The 24,496-nt window shown below is 40.9% G+C and overlaps 1 protein-coding gene across 2 annotated transcripts in view; it reads left to right on the top strand.

Moving 5' to 3' along the window:
* Window positions 1-24,496, top strand: part of TMBIM6 (transmembrane BAX inhibitor motif containing 6) — an 80,266-nt gene that overhangs the window by 21,533 nt on the left and 34,237 nt on the right. For both annotated transcript variants that reach the window (XM_078685951.1, XM_078685955.1), the window contains exons 2-5: window positions 11,543-11,645; window positions 12,668-12,776; window positions 15,009-15,129; window positions 15,224-15,272. In XM_078685951.1, the coding sequence (XP_078542077.1) occupies window positions 11,543-11,645; window positions 12,668-12,776; window positions 15,009-15,129; window positions 15,224-15,272 (382 nt within the window). The remainder of the gene's footprint in view (window positions 1-11,542; window positions 11,646-12,667; window positions 12,777-15,008; window positions 15,130-15,223; window positions 15,273-24,496) is intronic.

Below are 24,496 nucleotides of genomic sequence, written 5' to 3'. Positions count from 1 at the left end.
AGGTTTTTTATTTTTTTTAAACGATCCCTTAATGCATTTTTAATACCGAATGTCTGTCTGCTCTGTCTGAAATTTTGTATGACATTATATTATATAGGATGCTACTAATGAGTCAGTATTTGTATTCCAGTAATTTTCATATTTGCTGCTTATATTGTATGTAATGGTTTTTAACTAACTGTAATAAATGTGTCCTGCCTCTGTCAGTGTTTCACAGCTTTCCACCTGTTCTGCTGATAAGTAAGGTGGTAAATATACTTCGAAGGAACATCCCTAGTATAGTGATTCTAATGTTCCCCTTTAGCTGAACATGGTCTCATTTTCAGGCATCGTACAGGTGACCATGGGTTCAATAGTTATCGCCCCCAATGGCTGCTGGTTTTCCATTGTGAGACAATTATTTGACCTGTAGGATCTTTGGACACACCTTCCAAATATATTGAGTGCTGTTGTGTTTTTCCAGTTTCTTCCTTCTGTGAGGAGTGGGTCATTGAGTGTATTTAGGATTGTTTCTGTGGGATGTATCATACTTGGGGTGCCGGTAATTTGACCCTCTACCTAACCCATGTCAGCTGAGGCAGTCTGCCTCCGTTCTTGGCGGTCTTTAGGCTGTATAGCATAGTTTCCAAAGTCTGTCCTGGAGAGCAAACAGACATGAAAACGGCAGCATTTACACTGTTCTACCCAAATTCTCTAGCATTCTCTAAACCAGTGTTTATAGTTTAGCTATGAAAACAGACTCAAACTTTGCCTCAAAGAAAGTCAGGCAGGGAACCCAAGAGTGGCAGCGAGTCTGAAAAACAAGACCTCCTGCATGCCCTAGCCTTATGTATCCTAGGAGTACAAAGAAGACCTCGGTCCGCTGAGCAAAGTGCCCTATGAGATATATTTTTTTCTTTCTTCTGGATATAAAGCGGACCTTTTTGTGTATAGTCTTATGGGTAATTATTAGTGCCTTAAACACAATTCCTTGCTTGGCTAGTAAAAAAGTACGTTAGCACCAGACCTTTTGGCCTCTTGGGAATATTTGGGATCAATCTTGCCACCGCCATATTCTGCACTCTTTGCAGCCTATCAGCAGATTTGTTCGTGCCCCCAGGTAAAGTACATTTGCATAATCCAAACTTTATGTAATTATGGCATGCATAATATCTTCCTGAGTAGAAACTGGAAGAATGTTCATGTCTTTCGTAAGGATTGTAATAGAGCAAAACAAGCGGCTGAAGTGCACTGTAGCTGTTATTGAAATGGTAGTCTAGTTGCACCCCAAATTCCTGACTACTGACTTTGGAACCGGCGAGTCCACCAACACAGCTGGCCATAATATCTTCATGTCCAGTGGAGATTAATTCCCAAAAACAAACATTTCAGATTTGTCTGAATTCAGCTGCTAGGCATCCGGTTTTCTACACCTGAGACCTCCCTGAAAGTTTGCAATTCTAGTGTCATCCAGTTGTTGAAAAGCAAGCAACAACGGAGTGTCATCTGCATAAGTACTATATTGAAATCCCAGGGCAGAACTTATAGGGCCATTGGAGACATTTATACATTAAACAAGGTAGGACTGAGAGCCAATCCCTGTTGGACACACATTTGATTTTTCTAAAACAAGAAGTGTAATGTGGTAAGAATACTGCTTGTTGGCTATTTGTTAAAAAAGTGTATCCACTGCCAGGTTTTTTCCACGATGCCCGCTTTCTCCAATCTTTGCAGTAGAATATTTGAGTAAATTATCTCTGTGGTGGCTCTGCATGAGAGGTCTTTGGGTGGTACAGCGTATTTGGCCTTCCACCTAACCTATGTTAACTGTAGCAGTGTTGTCAGGCAGGGGTTTGCTGATGGCAACCATGTGGTAGACGGATACGCTCCTAAGGATAGTTCTGCTGTCTGTAACGCTTGAGGGTTAGCGCTACTGGCTGTGGCAAGCAAGTGATACCACTACTGTCTGCACTTAAAGGTTAGTTGGGCAAAAGATTGCTTTGCACTAGGTGAGGGGCAGCTCCATACTGTGTGGTGAGTGGAAGATAGCTGAGGATATGGCTCGTGAAGATGGATCTCCCTTGTGTGACCGGTGCAAATTAGCTTGCTGTCTTCACTGAGCAAATAGTATCTCTGAAGTCTGTTTTAAGTGAACATTTGGCCTGATGCAGGTTTCTCTGGATGGACCGCAGTTTATTCTGTGCTCTTATGCTAGTATGTCCTCTGAACTCTCCCCATGTGGACCCAAATGTGACAGGCGGGCTTGACGTTAACCAATACTTTTACCTGCATGCACAAGCGGCTCTTCCTTGCCACTCTCACTAATTGATAAGTTAATAAGTAGATGTCAGAGATGCAAAATGATAGGAGTGGGAGCTACGACTGCTGTTCGCTCATTTTCCTACAGTATGTGAAATTCTGGGAGGATAGATAAACCAGGACACATGACATAAGCCAATGTCGAGTGTCCCGTTTACATGCTGGTGTCGTGGGTGCTCCAGTGATTCAGCAGTTGTCTTGGCAGATCAGGCCTGTGCCTACGTTGGAACATCATAGGAACGCAATAGAGGGCACAGGGTTCAGAACTTCACCATTTCTACTCCAGAATTTTTCAATTACTATGGCCACAAACACACTTGCATGCAAACTTACCCATTTCCAAAAGACCAGTATTCTCGAAGGCCTGGGTACAATGTTAGCCTCTAAAACTTAGTGTTAGTCGGTGGTATAATATCCTGTTGGGTCAGTATTAGGCAAATGTGTAATATTATACCCTTTGGGGATCACTATTAGTCAGAAGCATTGTTATCCTGCGGCAGTTCATGCTTGTAGCACATTATATGCTATTCAGCCAGTTTTACTCGGTGGCACTGCAGTATCCAATAGGCCTTTGTTTTTTAAAAGCACATTGTTTTTCAATGGCAATAAATGTTAGCCACAGGTGCAATTAATCCGATGAGTTAGTTACACAAGAGATGGGGCGGTGTTATTGCTGGCTGCAGCAACTGAATTAAAACATTTAGTAGCATCTGTCTTTAATTTATGGAGATCTTGTTTTTAAAGAGAAAATCTGGAGATTATTCACAGGGCGATTTCCATGTAACTGGAAAACCAGCATAAACGTGAGGAAAAGAGTACGTGCAAACAAATGGAGCGCAAATGGAGACAAAATTATGATCCTTTGGCCAAACTGGCTTATAAATCTGCCCTAAATACATTCCAAAAACTTAAACGTTCTTCGATGAGAGCTTATTTCTCAAATCTAATTCAACAGGCGCAGAATTCCGCCAAAACTCTTTTCTCCATTGTGAAGGATTTTGTGAATCCTCCCGCCACGAAAACCCAATGCGTTCCTACTCAAGACTTATGCAACGGACTTTCTGATTTTTTTCAGAATAAAATCATTAAACTTTCTTCTTCCTTTGACAGCGCCTCGCCGAACCATCATTTTGATGTTCCATACTCCTCTCACTGCACTTTCAATTCTTTTAGTGAGTTAACCTTTGATCTAGCGCTGTCACTGTTGTATAAAGTTAAGTCTGGTTCACCTTTGGACCCTGTCCCTGCTAAAGTAATGGGCAATCTTGCCCCTGTCTTAATCAAACCTCTCCTCTCTATCTGGAACTCCTCCTTGACCTGCGGTCAATTTCCCTCAGTATGGAAACAGGCTAGGCTACTTCCCATTCTGAAAAAACCCGATGCTGACCCTTTACAATTTTGTAATTATCGACCTGTATCGCTCCTGCCCAAACCTGCCAAGGTACTGGAGAAAGTGGTCCAGAAACAACTGGCTCAGTATCTTGAAACAAATCATCTGCTGCATGATTCTCAGTCCGGTTTTAGAACCGGCTACAGCACCGAGACGGCGCTGTTGGAGGTGACCGAGATTATCAGGGAATCGGTGGATAGGGGCGAGGAGGCCATGTTGGTTCTCCTCGACCTATCCGCTGCATTTGACACTGTATCCCATAACATTCTCACAGCCCGTCTACAACAGCTGGGGATAGGTGGTACAGTCCTGGCTTGGATTAAATCTTTTCTGTCCAGACGGTCTCAGAGGGTTCTGATGCATCCTTTTGAATCAGAGGATAAACCCCTTTTGTGCGGTGTGCCTCAGGGCTCCGCCTTAAGCCCATTATTGTTTAACGCTTACTTGGCCCCGCTAGCCAAGGTAGTAGAGTCTTGGGGGGTCAGGGTGGTCTCATATGCTGATGACACTCAGCTTGTTTTTTCATTTAGAGACCATTCTGACTCCCTCTTTACCAACTTCAGAAACTGCCTCGGCAATATATGCGCTTGGATGTCTGCCAATCACCTTGCCCTAAACACTGACAAAACTGAGGTTCTTTTCTTTAGCCAGAAATCGACACCCCCTGCAACTTTATGGTGGCCTACTGTCCTTAACCCGCCTCCCATACCAGTGCAGTCCGCCCGCAACCTTGGCTTTATATTTGACAACACTTTGTCCTGTAAAACCCAGGTCAATAAAGTGGCAGGTGCCTGTTTTAATAAACTGCGTATGATTAGGAAGATTTTTCCTTTCCTCCCCCTAACATCCCGCAAAACGGTTGTCCAGGCACTTGTCACGGCACATCTGGATTATGGTTGTCCAGGCACTTGTCACGGCACATCTGGATTATGCCAATAGTTTATATGCTGGTGCCCCCCAATACCTTATTGACCGTTTACAAATTATTCAAAACGCTGCAGCAAGGCTCATTGGAAATATCCCTGCTCGCAATTCGGTCAGAGCATATCTGGATGAGCTTCACTGGCTTCCCATAGCCCGACGCATTGATTTTAAAACACTGATCCTTGCTTTTAGGGCTATTCACGGAATTGGAATTGGCCCGACCTATCTGAGTAAACGACTCAAGATATCATCTTCTGTAAGACATCTGAGATCTAACAGTCTTCGTCTACTGAACATCCCCAGATTCAGACTTACCCGATGTGGCGGTAGAACTTTTTCAGTTACGGCTGCCAAGCTCTGGAACAGCCTACCTCTTGACCTTAGGTTCATCGAAACTGAGCCAGTCTTCCGACGCAAACTAAAAACTTGGCTATTCACTAAATGCTAATTATAGCCTCTATATCCCTCGTTCTCTTTTCTCTGATGGATCTGTACTAGGCAACCGTTTTTGGTGGTAATCCTGTAATCCTAGCGCCAGGACACCTCCGTTGGAGGTAGCCGTGCGCTTTATAAGCTTCTAAATAAATAAATAAATAACGTCACTGGATTAGATTCTGCTTTTCGCAAATGAGCATCTGCCATTTGATTTAAGTTGGCACTATCTTCTCAACTTATATTTTTCTGGAATAATTGGGCATTGTAGAAAATCCCTGTAAAGCATAGCTGGCAGCTGTAGGAGATTAATTCACCAAGGAATTTGTTGAATGATGTCAAGATTCAAACATTGGGATTTTTTTTTTTTTAAATATTGGTAAAGTTTTTCTGAGTCAGTGGTGATCACACTAAAAAAAAACCTGCATGTGAACAAAGGAAAAAATAGTTTGTAGGTTTGTTACAGACCATCCTGCACTTTCCATCATTAATTGTACTCGCAGAACAGAGAGTAGCCTCCAAAAGTATCTTTGTGAGAGAAGAAAAGTGTAAACTATTACAAATAATGGAGTGAAGGTATAGCAAGACAACAGATTTAAAATTCAGTGTTCTCATTGAAGTTGTAAGTCCTGTAAGTTGGGTAATCGTGTCTACAATTCAAACCTGCGCTGGGGGGGACTTCAAATCTTGTTGCTATATTTTCTCTTGTTTGTTTGATTTCTTTCTTTTACACAATACTTCAATCCCTACCCACATTGAAAAAGCTTGCTGGACAAACAAGCCAGAGCCTAGTACGTTTTGGCTGAACAGTCCTGGATCACTTAGTTTATATAGTTTAGAATGTACTAACTGTAATATTAGATATCGGCCTTTCTCACTTGAAAGTCGGTGAATTCACACCACCACTTGCTAGAAATGTGTGACCACTCTGCTTCACGCAAGGGTGATGGGTGGAATTCTTACAAATAATCTAACCACTGGCAATCGCTCAGTGTAGCATTCCAACCCATCAGTGCCACCCTAGACAAAGGCCCGCCTTTTATGCAAATCTGTACTGACTATGGGTTGTAATTTTCAGAGTCAAAATGACCTGTCCACTACCTCGTGGAGATTCTGTGGCTTTACTTTCCCCACCCTGGCGACTCCCTACTATAACTACCTCAGAACTTGCTGCTTTCATTTACCCTATTGTCTTTTGGATTCTTCTTGTGACAATGCCGCACTATCTACTCTCTATGTATTGCATGTTATTGTGCATACCCTTTAAAGCACTCTGATACCTTCGGTTCAGGTTCATGCTATATAAAACTCACAAATAAATAAGTGCTACCCTGAGTGAATGTCAGTGGTTAGGCTATTTGCAAGCATTCCTCCCATCACTTTTTGTTTCACTAAATGCTTAACTTCCTATCAAATTTACCCTCTTCCTCTAATCCCGTGTCTCGAAGAAAAGGTATGCCACTTGATATCAATTTTCGCTCCTAAGCAAAGTCGAGCTTTCTCTCCAGAGATGGGTCTTGAGAGCCTCTGATCAATCCTTGTCCTCTTCCGTTTGGAATGTATGTACCCATCTCCCACTTGGAATGTGCACTTCTCCCACATAGACAGCTCCAACCTGTGGTCAGCATTGACTTCACCCAGACTCCAGCATGCCTCATCTTTAAGAGCTGCTGCTTGATATTCAAGCCAGTGATGGATAGTGCCCTCCTGGGCAATCAACCTTGTAGGAAAACCGAGCATCCCAGAGGTAAACTGGAAGCAGATTAAAAGCAAACAAGTTAATAAAGAGAACCTAGAGGCCAGGCTTCAACTCTGCACCCAGCATGAGGGACCACCCTCTGCATTGCTGATTTACCCAATCACGCCTGCATTTCAGAAAGAAACAGAAGAGGATTCTCTTCAAGACATATCTAATCTGTCACGGATGAAGGGCTCCCGCCATCCACCAAGAGTCCTCCCAGAAGATCTTTCCCCAATATTTCTACATCGTCTTAAAAAGTATACTTAACCCCTCGATGTACAGAGCTTTGCCCAAGAGCTGGAGTCGTGCTAAGCAAACAGCAGTTCATTAATTTCATCATTTGCATATGGATTTCGCATTCTTTAATACAGAGTACAAGAGTCTGTCATGAGCAGCTTCATCTATTTCTAGATATGTTCATTAACCTGGGTTAGTTTATTGCATGTATGTCTAAATGACATTTGAACCCAAACTCTGAGGCTTCCAGTTTGGTGATTTTGACCTACTCGGATTTAAACTAATCAGTGTTTGAATTCACAAAGCTGTTCAATGAAATTTGTGGCATATCCATGTTTGTGTGATGTGGTCACAGAGAGGAGTTCCGAGAGGAATGGAGAACGTGGTTTTGCCGCGGTCGGATCTCTGCTGTAATAGCTCTTTTATCATTCTATCCATTATGAGTCTGGCAGTGTTAGTTCACACTGGTTTGGTCCCGTTTTAGAAGGCTGACAGAGCCACACTTCTAGTCCATTCAGAATTTAGTGTTGATTACAGTTGGAGTACCTTGCAGGAACGCAAAATCAGCTTGTGAATGCCTGGCGTCCCTCCCTCAGCCAGTTCTATTAGTTGGAGTTTGGTGAATACGTACTTCCAGCCTCATGTCTAGCGAATGCTTTTCAGTAAGTACTAGGGGGGAGGATGTAGCCTTACGGCGAGAGCGGTCGACCTCCAAGCTGGTGAACCAGGTTCGAGTCTTGTCAACGACGCTCAACATCTTGTTGTTCTGGGCAAATCACTTAATCTCCCCGTGTCTAACAAAATTGAATGTGTCCTCATGTAACGCAACTGGTGCTCATGTAAAGCGCTCTGATACCCGATGTGTTGGGTCTACTTCGCGCTATATAAAACTCTTTACAAAAAAAAACTAAAACTAGGGCGGGACAGCTGTGGGCATTTTCCATTTCTATAATTCGCAGTGTGATTCAGAAGATGAACCACTCATTGATGACTGTGTTTTGAATGTGGGCCCTCCAGCCATGATGTTCAGATCTTTAGTAGTAGTTTGTCCATATGCATCTTCAGAAAGTTGCTACCAGCCTCAGTCTTTTCCTTAAGGAAGGGTAACCATCTTAACCTAAGATCAAACCTAGCACATTGTGACATCTTCAAATGTCGTAGTTAGTACTTTTGGCTATTATTGAATGGGATCTGTGTTCTAAAGATTTTTTTTTTTCATTAAGCAAGTTATTTCACCGCACCTATTTTAGTATCTGTGGGATATGGTCAATATCGCATTTAGCACATTCTACATTCATCTGTTCTCCCTTAGGTTTAATTAAGCAACGTAAAGGCTTAGTGTAGGGAATCTGAGACGTCTTCACTGTATGATAGGGGTTTGTGTAGTATGTGAAATTTCCATCTGTTCGACAGCCAACTCATTATTAGGCACCTAATGTGGTTTATCTTGCTGTACTTGTGGTTAGGTCTTGTGAAACAATCCGAATGTTTGATTTTCCATTTCTTATGTAAAGTTCACTTTAATTTTACTTGGATCCCTATTTCAAAACCAAATGCTTTCATCTAAACTGCATTAGTATCATATTTCTCATTTGAACCCTAATGTCCTTAATAATTGTATGAGTTTGCTGTCTGAATATAAAATTGTCTTTAATTCACCAATGGTGTGCTCTTGGACCAGACCCAGCCATGTCCGTAAAGTAGTATGCACTTTCCACATTAAGTAATCATTTATTCGCCAGATGGCTTTCTGCAGGTGATGCGGAGAAAAGGATTGTGTTGTCATAATATGTAGGTTTGCAAACCATATCTCGAAATTGAAAGTTAAAGATGGTGAATAGAATGGTGTCCAGGGCGCTGAGTGTTGTGCAGAGTAATGGCATCTGTTGTTGGTCCTTAAGGGATGCATAGATTAAGATATTGAAGTTGTACATTTACACTGATTTATGTATATAAGAATTTTTATATAGTCTTGGTTGGCATGGATCCACCACTTGGGACCATCATTAGACACTTATATGGAGTGAGCCGCATGTTGTGGTCGAAGTAGTGTTTTCTTGGTAAGTAGAGAACAGTATAATTTTAATTAGAGGTGCCTTTGTCAGTACGCAGTATGTTTTGTCAGTGCTTTAGTAGTCTAGAAGGCATATGTTTTGGATATAGGTGTGGTTGTGCTCTGTATAGGTTTTTTTCTTTTGCTGCCCTCATCGATCAAATAGTCTTGTATTTCCCGGTGTTGCGTGTGTGCTCAAGTAGGTGGGGCTTGGGTGTGTTCTTCCGATAGTGGACATCATTAAAGACGTAGACTGAGCTGTTAGCCAGGAAGGGCTTGGGCATTTGGTGCTTCTGTTTCTCCAGGGGCTCTCCTGACACATACGCAAGGTTCCCCTTGCAACAGTCTGCAATAATTGCACCATCTAGACCAATCGCAACTGCAGCCTTACCTGTATGTCAGAGTCCCAAAGGACCCTGTCACTGGGGATGATTTCTAAAGAGCTGAGCTTCACCAGGTAGTTTTTTTCAGTGTGCAGTGAACAAGGGAGGCGAAGAGACTGCTTTTCACTTTGTCCTTTTCAAGTGAGGTGAGTGGTGCTTACTCTGTTTTAGTAACCTGGGAGCAGGTAACTAAGACTTGCCTTGTTTTTCAACGGTGTCTGGTAGCACTCGGTTCTCAAAGTTGTATTTTTTTGTATTTTTTTATTGCTAGTGTGAGCTATTACGGCACCTTCTGCTTGGATTTTATTAGCACAAGCAGTGTAGCTGACCAATCTTTACTATCATTTTTAGTGAATTTTTCCATTACACTTTTGCTGAAGGAGGAGATAGTCTTGACTTTTATACAGTTCACTGACTAGGATTTGGCACTTACTTTGATCAGAGAAAATGCGTGGTGCTGTAGTTCAGTGAAGCACTGGTCTGAAGGGTTTCCTGTAAATATGCCCGCTGGAGCCCTGTGTGAAGCACTGATTGACCGATGGATGTTCTGAGTGAGGGAGCTATTGGGGCGTTCTAGTCCTGGAGATGTGGTGAGAGCTCTTGGAGAGTGCTTAAAGATGTGATGTGGAGAGGAGAGGTTCCGCCTGGAGCCCAGGCTGCGATAGCCATTGGAAAGTAGTTTTATGTAGGAATCTTTAACAGTCCTCTGAAGAGATCACATCCCGTATTTCATAGGGCGACCATGGCTTTTGCTTTACCTATGCCGGAATATTGCCTCTGCAGTGGGGGTGGGTGTTGTTGGCTATAGATATGGAGAACTCTGCCATCAAACAAATGTGTGCTTCTCAGAAATTGAGAGATTGTAGACTGAGAAGCGTACGGTTTCAAGTCCCGGTACTTGCGGATTGTCCTGTGTGTGTGGTGGGGCCCTGGCTGCCTACAAGATGTCGGTCACCCACTGCGGCATCTTTTCAGTCGACGTTTGCAGACCTTTACGAAGTTTCTCATTTCTCACTGCCTGGCAGCAGGTGTATGAAACGGAGAAGTCTGCTAATGTATCTGGTTCTTGAACTCGTTTTGCGCCGGGGAAGCCACAGGGCTTGTTTCTAGGGAATGTTGGAGGACAGGCTTTGTTTGTTTCTTGCAGGCATGGGTGGAAGCGCTGTACCAACCCGCCTGTGCAGGGTTAACGAAGTTGGGGGTGACTATAAGACCATCTTTTGAGGGGACTCCGTATTATTATTATTTTTTTTTTTTTTTGAATGACTATTGACTAGGATTGTTAAGGCATGTGTGTTTGGGGTTCAGGAAGCAGAGTGGCTTTGGTATAGGCATTACACACCCAAAGTCTGACACGTTTGATAACGGGCAGAGCAGGATTTTGGTGTTTGTGGCAGGGAGCAGCTGGGACCTTTTGTGTTTTTTAGAGGGCGAGGAACCTTCAATCTCTTGAGGATTGATGTACGCACAGTCTCAAACAGGTTTGATTGGTTGGGAGGGGGCTGGATTTCATGCCCCGCATGCTTCTGTCCCCTGAAGAGCTTTGTCGTCTTAATTGAAATGTTTGCGTTTAGAAATTGCGTATGTTGCATATACCTTGTATTGCCAGGCAGGCGTCTGCATTAACAGTGTCCGTGGTTTGTGCCTTCTGCAAAAGTCAACTTTTATTTCTTTTTCTCTTCCTTGCTACTAATTTACAGTATTACATTTTAAGACTGACTTTCTTGTGGCAAGTAGGAACAATGTCACAAGTGTAGAGGAAAAAAACTGCCTGTGGATCCTTTGTTCATCATAAGTGTCTTTTCTAGGTGGCAATGGTAGTTCTCCTTCTTGGTCAGCCATTTGCTTTGTGCCAAACTTTCTTGTCAAACTAAATAATGTTCCTCATTGGTTCTAGGCCTCTGGTTTCTTCCGCCGTTGACAAATGACCTGGCCTGTGTTCTGTGTACTGTATAAGCAAACTGATTCAGTGTTTGATAGTCAAGATTTAATGTATAGCAGAACATCCACGGTTTCCAAGAAAATTGGGGGGGGGGGGGTCATTTCTATCAGTTTCCAATTTTTCTCCTTTTGTTTTTTGCCAGGCTCCACATCTTCTGAAGTGACTCCAGTCACACCATCCCACGCCACGATGAACGTCTTTGATCGCAGCATTAACTTTGATGCTCTCTTTAAGTTCTCTCACATGTGAGTATTTCTATTGCTATTGACCCGTGTGTGTGTGTGTGTGTGTGTGTGTTCGTGTTCCCCATCTATTGTGGGACAGACCTCCCAATGACATCTCGAAACCAAACCGATATTGGGGCTTTTTTTTATATTTCAAGCTTCCTGGGTCTTTGACAACAGAGTGGCAGCTAATGGAGTGGCTGCTGCAATGTCTGCAACTGGCGGAGTGTTGTCATACTGCTTAGACCAGTGATACCCAAAGTACAGCCCAGGGGCCGCTTGCAGCCCTCTAGGCCTTTACATGCGCTCCTCCCTGGTGAACAGTAGCACAAGCTGTTTACTTGCTGAACACTATTCTGAAAAAATGTTAAACGGGCAAGCATTTATTTGTAGGTTAAATGAAGTAACTACTGTGGTGTCCTGCACCACTTAACTTTAGTTAACCTGCAAATAAATGCTTGCCAGTTCAACATTTTTAGACCTCCTTGCACAATCCCTGACCCACCCAGGACCCCTTACCACCACAGTGCGGCACTCTGTCACACCACAGACCATACGTTGTGGCCCCTTGGCCAATGCTTACGAGTACCCATGACTTAGATCGTACTGGATGGGTTGATGGTCCGTGTCTGGCGAAGGAATTGCAGATGCAGATTGAAGCTGAAATCCTGGACTTCCAGGAAAGTTCCCACGAGGAAAGTTCTTTATTGCTTAGGAAAGTAGATGTTAACCTAATGGCCTGATTTGATGATAACCCTTATGGGAGTTACTGGCTACACCAATGGATGTTTCCTGTGTTTAGTAAATGTTAATTTGTTTTTACCGCTTTCAGCTTCAGTCAGACAATGACTTTTCTGTGCAGTTGGATTGTCCGTGCCTTGGCTCAAATTAAGGTTTTTCCTTCGCACACCCTTTTGGCTATATAAACAAACAAATTAGTCTTGAAAATATACCCAACTTATTAGTGGAGTATGGATTGTTTGTGGATGGAGGTCTGTATTCTGAGGTACTGATGTCAGCTGTGTTTTCTCACTTTGTTTCAGCTCGTATTCTACCCAGCAGCACCTGAAGAAAGTTTATGCCAGCTTCGCCCTCTGCATGTTTGTAGCTGCTGCAGGTGCCTATATCCATGTGGTGACAAGAGTTATCCAGGTAAGAGATCAGTGTGTCCCATCATCCTCGACATCCCTCAAAGCTACTTGCTCGAACGAGTTCAGAAGGTAGAAATGTAAAATTTCAGAAGTGAGAAGAGTTTGCAAACCATGAACTCCATCTTGCAGGGCTTAGCTCAAATACACTAGGTGGTCCTGGTGACGATTCGTCAGAGGCTTCGATGACCCAGGAAGAGAATTTCACATCAGACCCTGTAATGCTGCATTTGAATGCCCTGGGTGGCCTCACTAGAACCAGTGTATTCAAGCAAAGTTTTGAGAAACTATTGACAGCACTCCTGTAAACAAGTAATCATAACCGTTAGGGCATAAATAATAGGCCCTGATTTCCAATGTTACAAGCTCTATTGGTTTTAGAGTTATACAAAAGTTATTTAAATTAATGACACAATAAAAATAAATCTTAGTCAACACAGGGGGTTCAAAAATATAGTCCACTTATTTCTCTTTCTTCAATCTTTATTCTTTCATTTTTCATAAAACAGGTATTCCCAGCAATAAGTAAAGATCACCAACACGTGTTTCGTCCTACACAAGGACTTTTTCAAGGCATAAGTAGGATAACCTGAGATGAATTAGTGGCATCAGAGTGTAGCAGAACCAATCATCGTAAGTTAATGAAGCTTAATATCTAAAATTGAAATAAGTGTGGCACGGTGAAAAATGCAGCACGTAGTGGGCATGGAGGGGTTCTCCCGGTATGTGGCACCCTTCCCTGAGGTGAAAGGACGTCTCAGAAAAATACGCTAGTTGCAAAATATGTAGTTCAAATAAGAAGGGTAATAGCTACAAACGAGTTCCAAAGTCGCGACTTTGAGACGTTTTGGATAAAGAAATGTGACGTTAGTTCTCACGCTTCTAAACTTACCATGGTTGTTACTTGACTTTGTGGACCACTTTATCGAGTGTTCGTATTTGGAACTCGTTTGTAGCTATTACCCTTCTTCATACCGGGAGAACCCCTCCATGCCCACTACGTGCTGCATTTTTCACCGTGCCACACTTATTTCAATTTTAGATATTAAGCTTCATTAACTTACGATGATTGGTTCTGCTACACTCTGATGCCACTAATTCATCTCAGGTTATCCTACTTATGCCTTGAAAAAGTCCTTGTGTAGGACGAAACACGTGTTGGTGATCTTTACTTATTGCTGGGAATACCTGTTTTATGAAAAATGAAAGAATAAAGATTGAAGAAAGAGAAATAAGTGGACTATATTTTTGAACCCCCTGTGTTGACTAAGATTTATTTTTATTGTGTCATTAATTTAAATAACTTTTGTATAACTCTAAAACCAATAGAGCTTGTAACATTGGAAATCAGGGCCTATTATTTATGCCCTAACGGTTATGATTACTTGTTTACAGGAGTGCTGTCAATAGTTTCTCAAAACTTTGCTTGATTGTATGTGTATCACTTTTGTGTTCACTAACGGCACCTCGAGGTGGTAGGTGCCTTGAGATTCTTTAGCACCCTTTTGTGATTACTGTTTCTATATAACATACATTGTTGGATTTGTACTGAATTTGGAGACATTATTTTTGCTGTATAGAGTGTTGTGCGGACGTTTCCCTTTTGGGAACACTACCACCTGTATCTCTTTGTGCAGAACCAGTGTATTATCCACACCACCACATGGCATTCCGCTGTTCTTAGTGCAGTCCACTAATTGGTTTCTTCCTGACTTATTTTCTGTAGTTCAGATCATCCTGATGCTGAGTCCTCACTACCCTGGTGCTTTTCCTAGCTCTGTCGTGATGTTGATGGATCAATGTGTCTATAGTGTTTGACATTGCTCTTTGCTGCTGCAGACTATCCTCTTCCCTGGTGGCTCCCTGGGGATAATGGTGAGGTTGCGCTCACCCTTCCGCCTGTGGTTCTGTTTTCACCTTCCTTTTACACATTGTTAGTCCGAGAAGCCTGTTGAAATACAGATGTGGTTTCTGTCTGCTTCTGCAGTCTACAATAATATTCCTGCTGGGTATCATGCTGTGACTAATGTTCACATTGTCTGTTGCTATTCCTTGTTTCCTGCGCTTTTGGCTACCAACTCTTAGCTACTACAAAGGTGGACTTTGTGCTTTTGCCAGGCTGTTCACAGTGACTAATGTTGTCGCACCCAGTCTTGTTGTTTTTTTCTGTCCAGTTTGTGCACGTTGGTATTAGCAAGTCTTTCTAAGTACAGGTGTGCTCTCTTTTCTCCTGCAGGCTGGCTTTCTGTCCCTGTTTGGCTCACTGGGGCTGATGCTATGGCTGATGTTTACACCACACAGCCCGGAGGTGGAGAAGAAGAGGCTGTCCATTCTGGCTGGATTTGCCTTTTTCACAGGTATGTTTGACATGGCCTAAGAACACTTTATTGCTTATGTTGCAGGGTTGAGGTTGGTCTCTGGCTTAACAGTAACTGTTTCTTTGTTCTGTAGGTATCGGATTAGGACCAGTATTGGATTTTGTTATATCTGTTAACCCCAGGTATGTATCACTAACTTTGAGTTTTTGCCCTTTGTTCCCCTTTGGTGCATTGACTTCTGGCCTTCAAGGCGGCCAACACTTGCACTTTGGACAGATGTTCTCTCTTCACATTTGCCACTATAATTTGATCAACTCCCCTTTTTCCTAAGTCGCTGCTTACCGTGGGATGTCTGTGGGTGTATGCTTAGGAGCAGTCACTTTTTTTAGGTCGAGCCTGGGTGGCGTGATCGCTGCTCTGCGCAGCATGCTGTATGAGATTATGCACTTGAAGCTCCGCCCACACTGTGCCCATATTTTTGATTGCCTTGTGTAACTCCCATGAGGACTGGTCCTTTTACTTCTGATTCACTGTATGTTATTCAGTCTGTAAGCACTATTTCTTCAGTGAGTTTTGTCTTACTGAAGAAGCAACGTGCTTTGCATCAATATTCAGCTCACCATGCGCGCTTTCACTTTCCAAGCAGCCGGGACAATGGCGGCCGCTTTTTTGGAATGCCATAGGTCTCATTTAAGAGTTTCACCTATTCACATTGTAACTGACAATAGCTTAAACTCGCGCAAATGTGACACCTATTGCTTTACAAATATATAATGGGTTGTTTCCAAGTACCACATGACACGCTTGTACTTAATAGTAATAGCTTGCACGCGGCTCGTCTAAAAGGGGCGTGGCCTCTAAGTGCAAACTCTGCATGGGGCACTTGCAAACAAACAACATTTGCAATAAAATAGGTCTTATTTGCAATAATTTAAGCTATTGACATTTACAGTGCCAAAAGCTCAAGTCTCGTAAATGCGAGACCTATTGCAAATGCTTGTTTATTCCTGTGTCTCAGACAGTCTTACAGTTTGAAAAACAGGGGACCCCTACACCAAAATATATTTGCTATAGGTAGGGCAAAAGCAGTTTTGAAAAGAAAATATAGCAAACATTTCATAAAAGACCGCCACAAACCTCTCGTACACACCCTCGTGTGTATAGTTACGACATTGACACAGTGTTATATTTATAAGATCACAAAGAGATATATATTTTTTATGAATCTTTTATTATTATTTTATCACAGTAGTTGTCTGATTATTTTTGGTGTCCTATGTAGGCTCTTTAAATAGAAAATTATATTTATAAAGATTAATAATTCATTTGATAAAGATATATACAATTACAAAGGAAGCTTTTGAAAAACACATATCACAAAAACCAACAAAGACAAATCGGTCAGTAGTCTTATTGTAGTGGGCAAAAGCGGTGAATATTGACACTACGCGCGTTTCGGCATTCTGCCTTCATCAGGTGACCGTCTTTCACGTATAAACTGTACAGGACAACAAAAACTATGAAAAAATACAAAAACATACATATAATTATATTGGATAATTTAAAAAGTCGTAACATGCTAATATTTACATTTTGTAGATCGAGAGGTTATAGGTCACTATTTACACATACATATATACAATATTTACATACAGTAGCTCATGACATGATTGGAATTCACTCTTCTATATGTTCTAATACAAAACATTGTTGTGATCAATTTGAACATCTTATTCCAGTTGGGTCTGGTATATGTATATATCCCGTCAATTCTAAGGGGCCATATTCACATGGTAGGTATAACAAGATTTTATAGCGTAAATGGAAACCATCAGACTATTATTGTCCATTGATGAATTCAAATGTCCCTCCTATTTTTATTTCTCATGTTGTAAGCATAAATATATCCTATTTCATTTTTGAGGACGGTCACATAATGTCATAATCATCTCAATTTTGCATGCAGCTCAGATAGTATAATTATAAGGTACACATATGGGCAAGTTGTCATTAGCACATGAACATATTAATCTAAACCAAAAGAAATATCCCAGTATGTCTTGTGACTTAAACTATCTCTATTTTGGTTTCTAGCCACATTTCATATCCGACCATTGTGTAGGACAGAGCTGACAGACATATTTCCCTAAAGATGGCTGGATAGGATATCAATATGGTGGAAGATCCAAGATTCTCATATTAGATATATCTACTACTATACTAATAGTGTAGATAGAATCCTACAAGCAATGGCACAAATTTATATAGTATGATCACCAACCTTATTTTGGATAATACGATATCACTATGTAGATAGTAGTATGGTTCATATACCGATCCTCATGGGTTATTATGTCTAAATAGGGAGTAAATATGGCTATTAGTTATTGTTTCGGTACGAAGTGAAAATAACGTAGAATCTAGGTATATATTTACCGGTTTCAACGAATTTTGTTGTATTGAATAATGTATCATTTATCGAACAAAATTTGTGCTCGAGGTACTTGTTCCGATGTATTTTTCTCCTTTTTTTCTCTCTCTATTTTATTTCTCAAAGACCCAAACTCAAAGATCCCCGAGTTGGAACATTATCTGTATCAGTAAAGAATAGAGAAGCACAGATGTGATATTTATGTGGCATAAGACGATATAGGACTCTAGGTATTAAACATGTAACCCAAAACGCGGTACCTAATCATAGATGTGCTGAAAATCTTGAATCGTCATAATTGGGAGTCCGGCAAGTGTAGTTTATTCTCTCTCCTCTTGCTATAAAAATATAAGAAAAACGATATGTCTATGTATCTCATTGGGGCATCATGTAGATCGCTCGATACAAATGATAGAACGAGATGGCTAGAAGAGGATATCATGCTAAGGTATTACCTCATAAACGATGATAGTAGGATAATCTCGCCATGGGTTGAACTGAAGAGGACACAACTCATAGAAAAATGTGATGAGTTCCCCGTGCTAAAGAGAAAGGGAGTAAAGTAGCAAATTAGATACTAGCTCTACATGGGCCAAAGCGAGTCTGTCAAGCCTAATACTAATGCTAGTGGGGGCGGTAGCTGTAACTCACTAACCTTCGTGTTGCCTGGTGGTGTCTTCTGAGCCAGATCTCCCCTCGACGTGCCGGTGGTTCAAGAACGCCGGAGTATCTATGCCAGCAGTATTTATACATAAACGGCCCGCCAAAAAGACGGCGAAAATGATTACACCTGACATTGGTAATTGTCTGGCGCATATAGAATGACGCAGTAATGCTGCGTCTCGATGTAATAGACATAAACAACAGACTATCGTTCCCCTAACTAATAGCGAGTTTGAGATTCTTTACATATGGCAACTGCCTGTATGTTTAGTTTATTTTCAATGGCACATATTTAGAGCCATAGCTATCAGATGTTTGATATATAGAGAAAATAATATAAAAATTTAAAGAAAAAAATTTTTTTTAAAAGAAAAAACCAGACTTTCATCAGCCTATGAGCCTGCCTGATTTTATTATGGACAGCTATAAAAATGAACACAAACTCGAATATTAATAAAGAGATAGGTTGAGACAACCAAACATAAAGTGGCCTTCTCTGTTGGTATAGAGAGGTGTGACATGATGCAGATATATTGATTTTAGCCAGTATACTCAAGTCTATGTATCCTTTGCAATACTAGGTGTTTTTGGTTTTACAGAATTGCTTGTTCCCATGGAATATCCTGATTTAAACCTCGTGTAGATGTACTCAAAGAAAAAATCCAGTATACCTCTCGTTTTTTTCGGACTTTTTCCGGACATAAACCTTCACGTGTCTCAATGTGTTCAAGGATAATCCAACGTACATCCTCTGGTTTATGGTTCTGTTCAATGTAGTGGCTGACCATCGGTGCATTTAATTTATGAGTCCTAATAGCAGACTTATGTTCTGTAAGCCTCGTACATAGAGACCTGGAGGACTCACCGACATAGCCCAGCCCACAGGGGCATAGTAGCAGATACACAATATTCTTAGTTTTGCAATTCACCATAGTTGTGAATTGAATTTTTACTCCATTAAACTCCATTTCCTTAGTTTCAATCGCCTGGGGGCATACTTTACATGTTCCACATTTATAGTTTCCGATAACCGGATCCCAGTTTGTTAAACTTCTTTGGGTAGATTTTGCCAAATGTGGCATGCGTGACCTAACCACTATATCTTTCAGATTTTTATTTTTGCGATATGCAAAAAGTGGTTTTGGCAAATTTTCGTTGGAGTTGTTATTTGTATTTAGAATGTGCCAATTAGAGTAGATTATTTGGCGTACTTGGTTGTTAAGACAAGAGTGTCTTGAGACAAATACTAAGTTCGAAGTTTGTTTGGGTTTCGAACCTTGCAGAAGATGTTGCCGATCGTAAAATCGTGCCCTTTTGTACGATTCACGTACTAATCGGTGGGGATATCCTCGTTCCTCAAACTTTTTTCTCATACTGACTGCTCGTTCATCGAAATCTTTGAGTCTGGAACAGTTCCGTCTTAGCCTGAGGAATTGGCTAAATGGGATACTGTTTTTTTGGGTGGAGGGGTGGAAACTGTCATAATGGAGAATTGTGTTACGGGCAGTCGGTTTTACATAAAGGTCAGTATATAATTGACCTTGATCATGTTTTATAGTGACATCCAAAAATTCTATTTCTTGGTTGTTAATTTGTGCAGTAAACTTCAAATTTGAGTCACATGCATTTAACCAAAGAACAAATTCAGCTAGGGTGTCTTCATTGTCATCCCAAATAAAAATGATGTCGTCAATATATCGCGACCAATAAAACAAAGATTCGAAAAACGGAGCCATTTCGTTAAAAATATTCGTATTTTCAAAAAAGGCGACATAGATATTGGCAATTGTCGGTGCGCAGGCCGCGCCCATACTTACCCCCTTGGTCTGTTTATAGAGGGTGCCTCTGAATTCGAATACATTATCATTTAAGATAATGTTTAAACAGTCTAGGATGAATTCGGTATTACAAGTGATGTTGTATGTTTCAATGAACCATTTCGTAGCCTCAATGGCTCCTGTGCAGGGGATGTTGGAGTATAGACTCTCAACATCAAGAGTTACCATCCATTGTCTGTGGGCGTTAAAAGCTGTTCCTTCTAATTGATTAATGATCTGTCGGGTATCTTGTATATATCCAGGTATTTTGGAAATGTGAGGACGCAGGATGGCATCAAGATATTTTGATAACGGTTCTGTTATGCTACCAATGGTGGTAACAATGGGTCTAAAGGGGGGGTCTAGTTCGTTTTTATGAACTTTGGGAGTACCGTACAGACTAGCCATTCTAGGATTGTCTATGTTTAGATATTCGTACTCCTTTCTGCAAATATCTCCATTTTGTAGAGCTTTGGTGGTCAATTTGTGGATTTTGTTTTTAATTTTTGGTGTAGGATCTCTCTGTATTTTACAGTAGAAATTGTTGTCGCTGAGCATCTCTTCGATTTTGTCTGTGTATTTTTGAGTATCAAGAATTGCAATACCGCCACCCTTATCGCAGCTCTTTATAGTGATTTCCGATGTATTTTTTAACTGTTGCAGCGCACTATATTCTTCTCTATTTATGTTGTAAGGAGTATTAGGTATGTATTTGGTTGCTATCTGTAATTTATGCATGACAACCTGTTCAAAAATTCGTATTTCAGGGGACACTTGGTCTAGTGTGGGTGTAAAAACTGACTTAGGGGCTAGACCTGACTTATTCTCTTCTGTTGTTATGTGTTCTATGCCTGAAAAATAGTTTTTTAGACGGATTTTACGAAAAAAACACATGACATCGTTAAAGAGCTCAAATTTATTGAGTCCAGAGTGAGGGACAAACGATAACCCTTTTGATAGAATCGCAATAGTCGCTGCATCTGCCTCAAATTTACTTAGATTGAATATTGGGATTGTTTTTATTCTCTCCAATATTTGGAGCTCCGTGTCTCCAGATATCGGTTGGGATTCTGAGGTTGATGGTCCTGATATTGTGGTTGGAAGTGCCCTCTCTGTTGAAAATTGGGTTGGTATTGTCGATAGGGTCGGGACTGGGATTCCAACCACAATATCAGGACCATCAACCTCAGAATCCCAACCGATATCTGGAGACACGGAGCTCCAAATATTGGAGAGAATAAAAACAATCCCAATATTCAATCTAAGTAAATTTGAGGCAGATGCAGCGACTATTGCGATTCTATCAAAAGGGTTATCGTTTGTCCCTCACTCTGGACTCAATAAATTTGAGCTCTTTAACGATGTCATGTGTTTTTTTCGTAAAATCCGTCTAAAAAACTATTTTTCAGGCATAGAACACATAACAACAGAAGAGAATAAGTCAGGTCTAGCCCCTAAGTCAGTTTTTACACCCACACTAGACCAAGTGTCCCCTGAAATACGAATTTTTGAACAGGTTGTCATGCATAAATTACAGATAGCAACCAAATACATACCTAATACTCCTTACAACATAAATAGAGAAGAATATAGTGCGCTGCAACAGTTAAAAAATACATCGGAAATCACTATAAAGAGCTGCGATAAGGGTGGCGGTATTGCAATTCTTGATACTCAAAAATACACAGACAAAATCGAAGAGATGCTCAGCGACAACAATTTCTACTGTAAAATACAGAGAGATCCTACACCAAAAATTAAAAACAAAATCCACAAATTGACCACCAAAGCTCTACAAAATGGAGATATTTGCAGAAAGGAGTACGAATATCTAAACATAGACAATCCTAGAATGGCTAGTCTGTACGGTACTCCCAAAGTTCATAAAAACGAACTAGACCCCCCCTTTAGACCCATTGTTACCACCATTGGTAGCATAACAGAACCGTTATCAAAATATCTTGATGCCATCCTGCGTCCTCACATTTCCAAAATACCTGGATATATACAAGATACCCGACAGATCATTAATCAATTAGAAGGAACAGCTTTTAACGCCCATAGACAATGGATGGTAACTCTTGATGTTGAGAGTCTATACTCCAACATCCCCTGCACAGGAGCCATTGAGGCTACGAAATGGTTCATTGAAACATACAACATCACTTGTAATACCGAATTCATCCTAGACTGTTTAAACATTATCTTAAATGATAATGTATTCGAATTCAGAGGCACCCTCTATAAACAGACCAAGGGGGTAAGTATGGGCGCGGCCTGCGCACCGACAATTGCCAATATCTATGTCGCCTTTTTTGAAAATACGAATATTTTTAACGAAATGGCTCCGTTTTTCGAATCTTTGTTTTATTGGTCGCGATATATTGACGACATCATTTTTATTTGGGATGACAATGAAGACACCCTAGCTGAATTTGTTCTTTGGTTAAATGCATGTGACTCAAATTTGAAGTTTACTGCACAAATTAACAACCAAGAAATAGAATTTTTGGATGTCACTATAAAACATGATCAAGGTCAATTATATACTGACCTTTATGTAAAACCGACTGCCCGTAACACAATTCTCCATTATGACAGTTTCCACCCCTCCACCCAAAAAAACAGTATCCCATTTAGCCAATTCCTCAGGCTAAGACGGAACTGTTCCAGACTCAAAGATTTCGATGAACGAGCAGTCAGTATGAGAAAAAAGTTTGAGGAACGAGGATATCCCCACCGATTAGTACGTGAATCGTACAAAAGGGCACGATTTTACGATCGGCAACATCTTCTGCAAGGTTCGAAACCCAAACAAACTTCGAACTTAGTATTTGTCTCAAGACACTCTTGTCTTAACAACCAAGTACGCCAAATAATCTACTCTAATTGGCACATTCTAAATACAAATAACAACTCCAACGAAAATTTGCCAAAACCACTTTTTGCATATCGCAAAAATAAAAATCTGAAAGATATAGTGGTTAGGTCACGCATGCCACATTTGGCAAAATCTACCCAAAGAAGTTTAACAAACTGGGATCCGGTTATCGGAAACTATAAATGTGGAACATGTAAAGTATGCCCCCAGGCGATTGAAACTAAGGAAATGGAGTTTAATGGAGTAAAAATTCAATTCACAACTATGGTGAATTGCAAAACTAAGAATATTGTGTATCTGCTACTATGCCCCTGTGGGCTGGGCTATGTCGGTGAGTCCTCCAGGTCTCTATGTACGAGGCTTACAGAACATAAGTCTGCTATTAGGACTCATAAATTAAATGCACCGATGGTCAGCCACTACATTGAACAGAACCATAAACCAGAGGATGTACGTTGGATTATCCTTGAACACATTGAGACACGTGAAGGTTTATGTCCGGAAAAAGTCCGAAAAAAACGAGAGGTATACTGGATTTTTTCTTTGAGTACATCTACACGAGGTTTAAATCAGGATATTCCATGGGAACAAGCAATTCTGTAAAACCAAAAACACCTAGTATTGCAAAGGATACATAGACTTGAGTATACTGGCTAAAATCAATATATCTGCATCATGTCACACCTCTCTATACCAACAGAGAAGGCCACTTTATGTTTGGTTGTCTCAACCTATCTCTTTATTAATATTCGAGTTTGTGTTCATTTTTATAGCTGTCCATAATAAAATCAGGCAGGCTCATAGGCTGATGAAAGTCTGGTTTTTTCTTTTAAAAAAAATTTTTTTCTTTAAATTTTTATATTATTTTCTCTATATATCAAACATCTGATAGCTATGGCTCTAAATATGTGCCATTGAAAATAAACTAAACATACAGGCAGTTGCCATATGTAAAGAATCTCAAACTCGCTATTAGTTAGGGGAACGATAGTCTGTTGTTTATGTCTATTACATCGAGACGCAGCATTACTGCGTCATTCTATATGCGCCAGACAATTACCAATGTCAGGTGTAATCATTTTCGCCGTCTTTTTGGCGGGCCGTTTATGTATAAATACTGCTGGCATAGATACTCCGGCGTTCTTGAACCACCGGCACGTCGAGGGGAGATCTGGCTCAGAAGACACCACCAGGCAACACGAAGGTTAGTGAGTTACAGCTACCGCCCCCACTAGCATTAGTATTAGGCTTGACAGACTCGCTTTGGCCCATGTAGAGCTAGTATCTAATTTGCTACTTTACTCCCTTTCTCTTTAGCACGGGGAACTCATCACATTTTTCTATGAGTTGTGTCCTCTTCAGTTCAACCCATGGCGAGATTATCCTACTATCATCGTTTATGAGGTAATACCTTAGCATGATATCCTCTTCTAGCCATCTCGTTCTATCATTTGTATCGAGCGATCTACATGATGCCCCAATGAGATACATAGACATATCGTTTTTCTTATATTTTTATAGCAAGAGGAGAGAGAATAAACTACACTTGCCGGACTCCCAATTATGACGATTCAAGATTTTCAGCACATCTATGATTAGGTACCGCGTTTTGGG

Source organism: Lissotriton helveticus, chromosome 1_1 (assembly GCF_964261635.1).
Source record: "Lissotriton helveticus chromosome 1_1, aLisHel1.1, whole genome shotgun sequence".
Taxonomy (NCBI): Eukaryota; Metazoa; Chordata; class Amphibia; order Caudata; family Salamandridae; genus Lissotriton; species Lissotriton helveticus.
The sequence above is the reverse complement of the archived record's forward strand: the minus strand, read 5'-3'. Positions and strand labels throughout refer to the sequence as shown.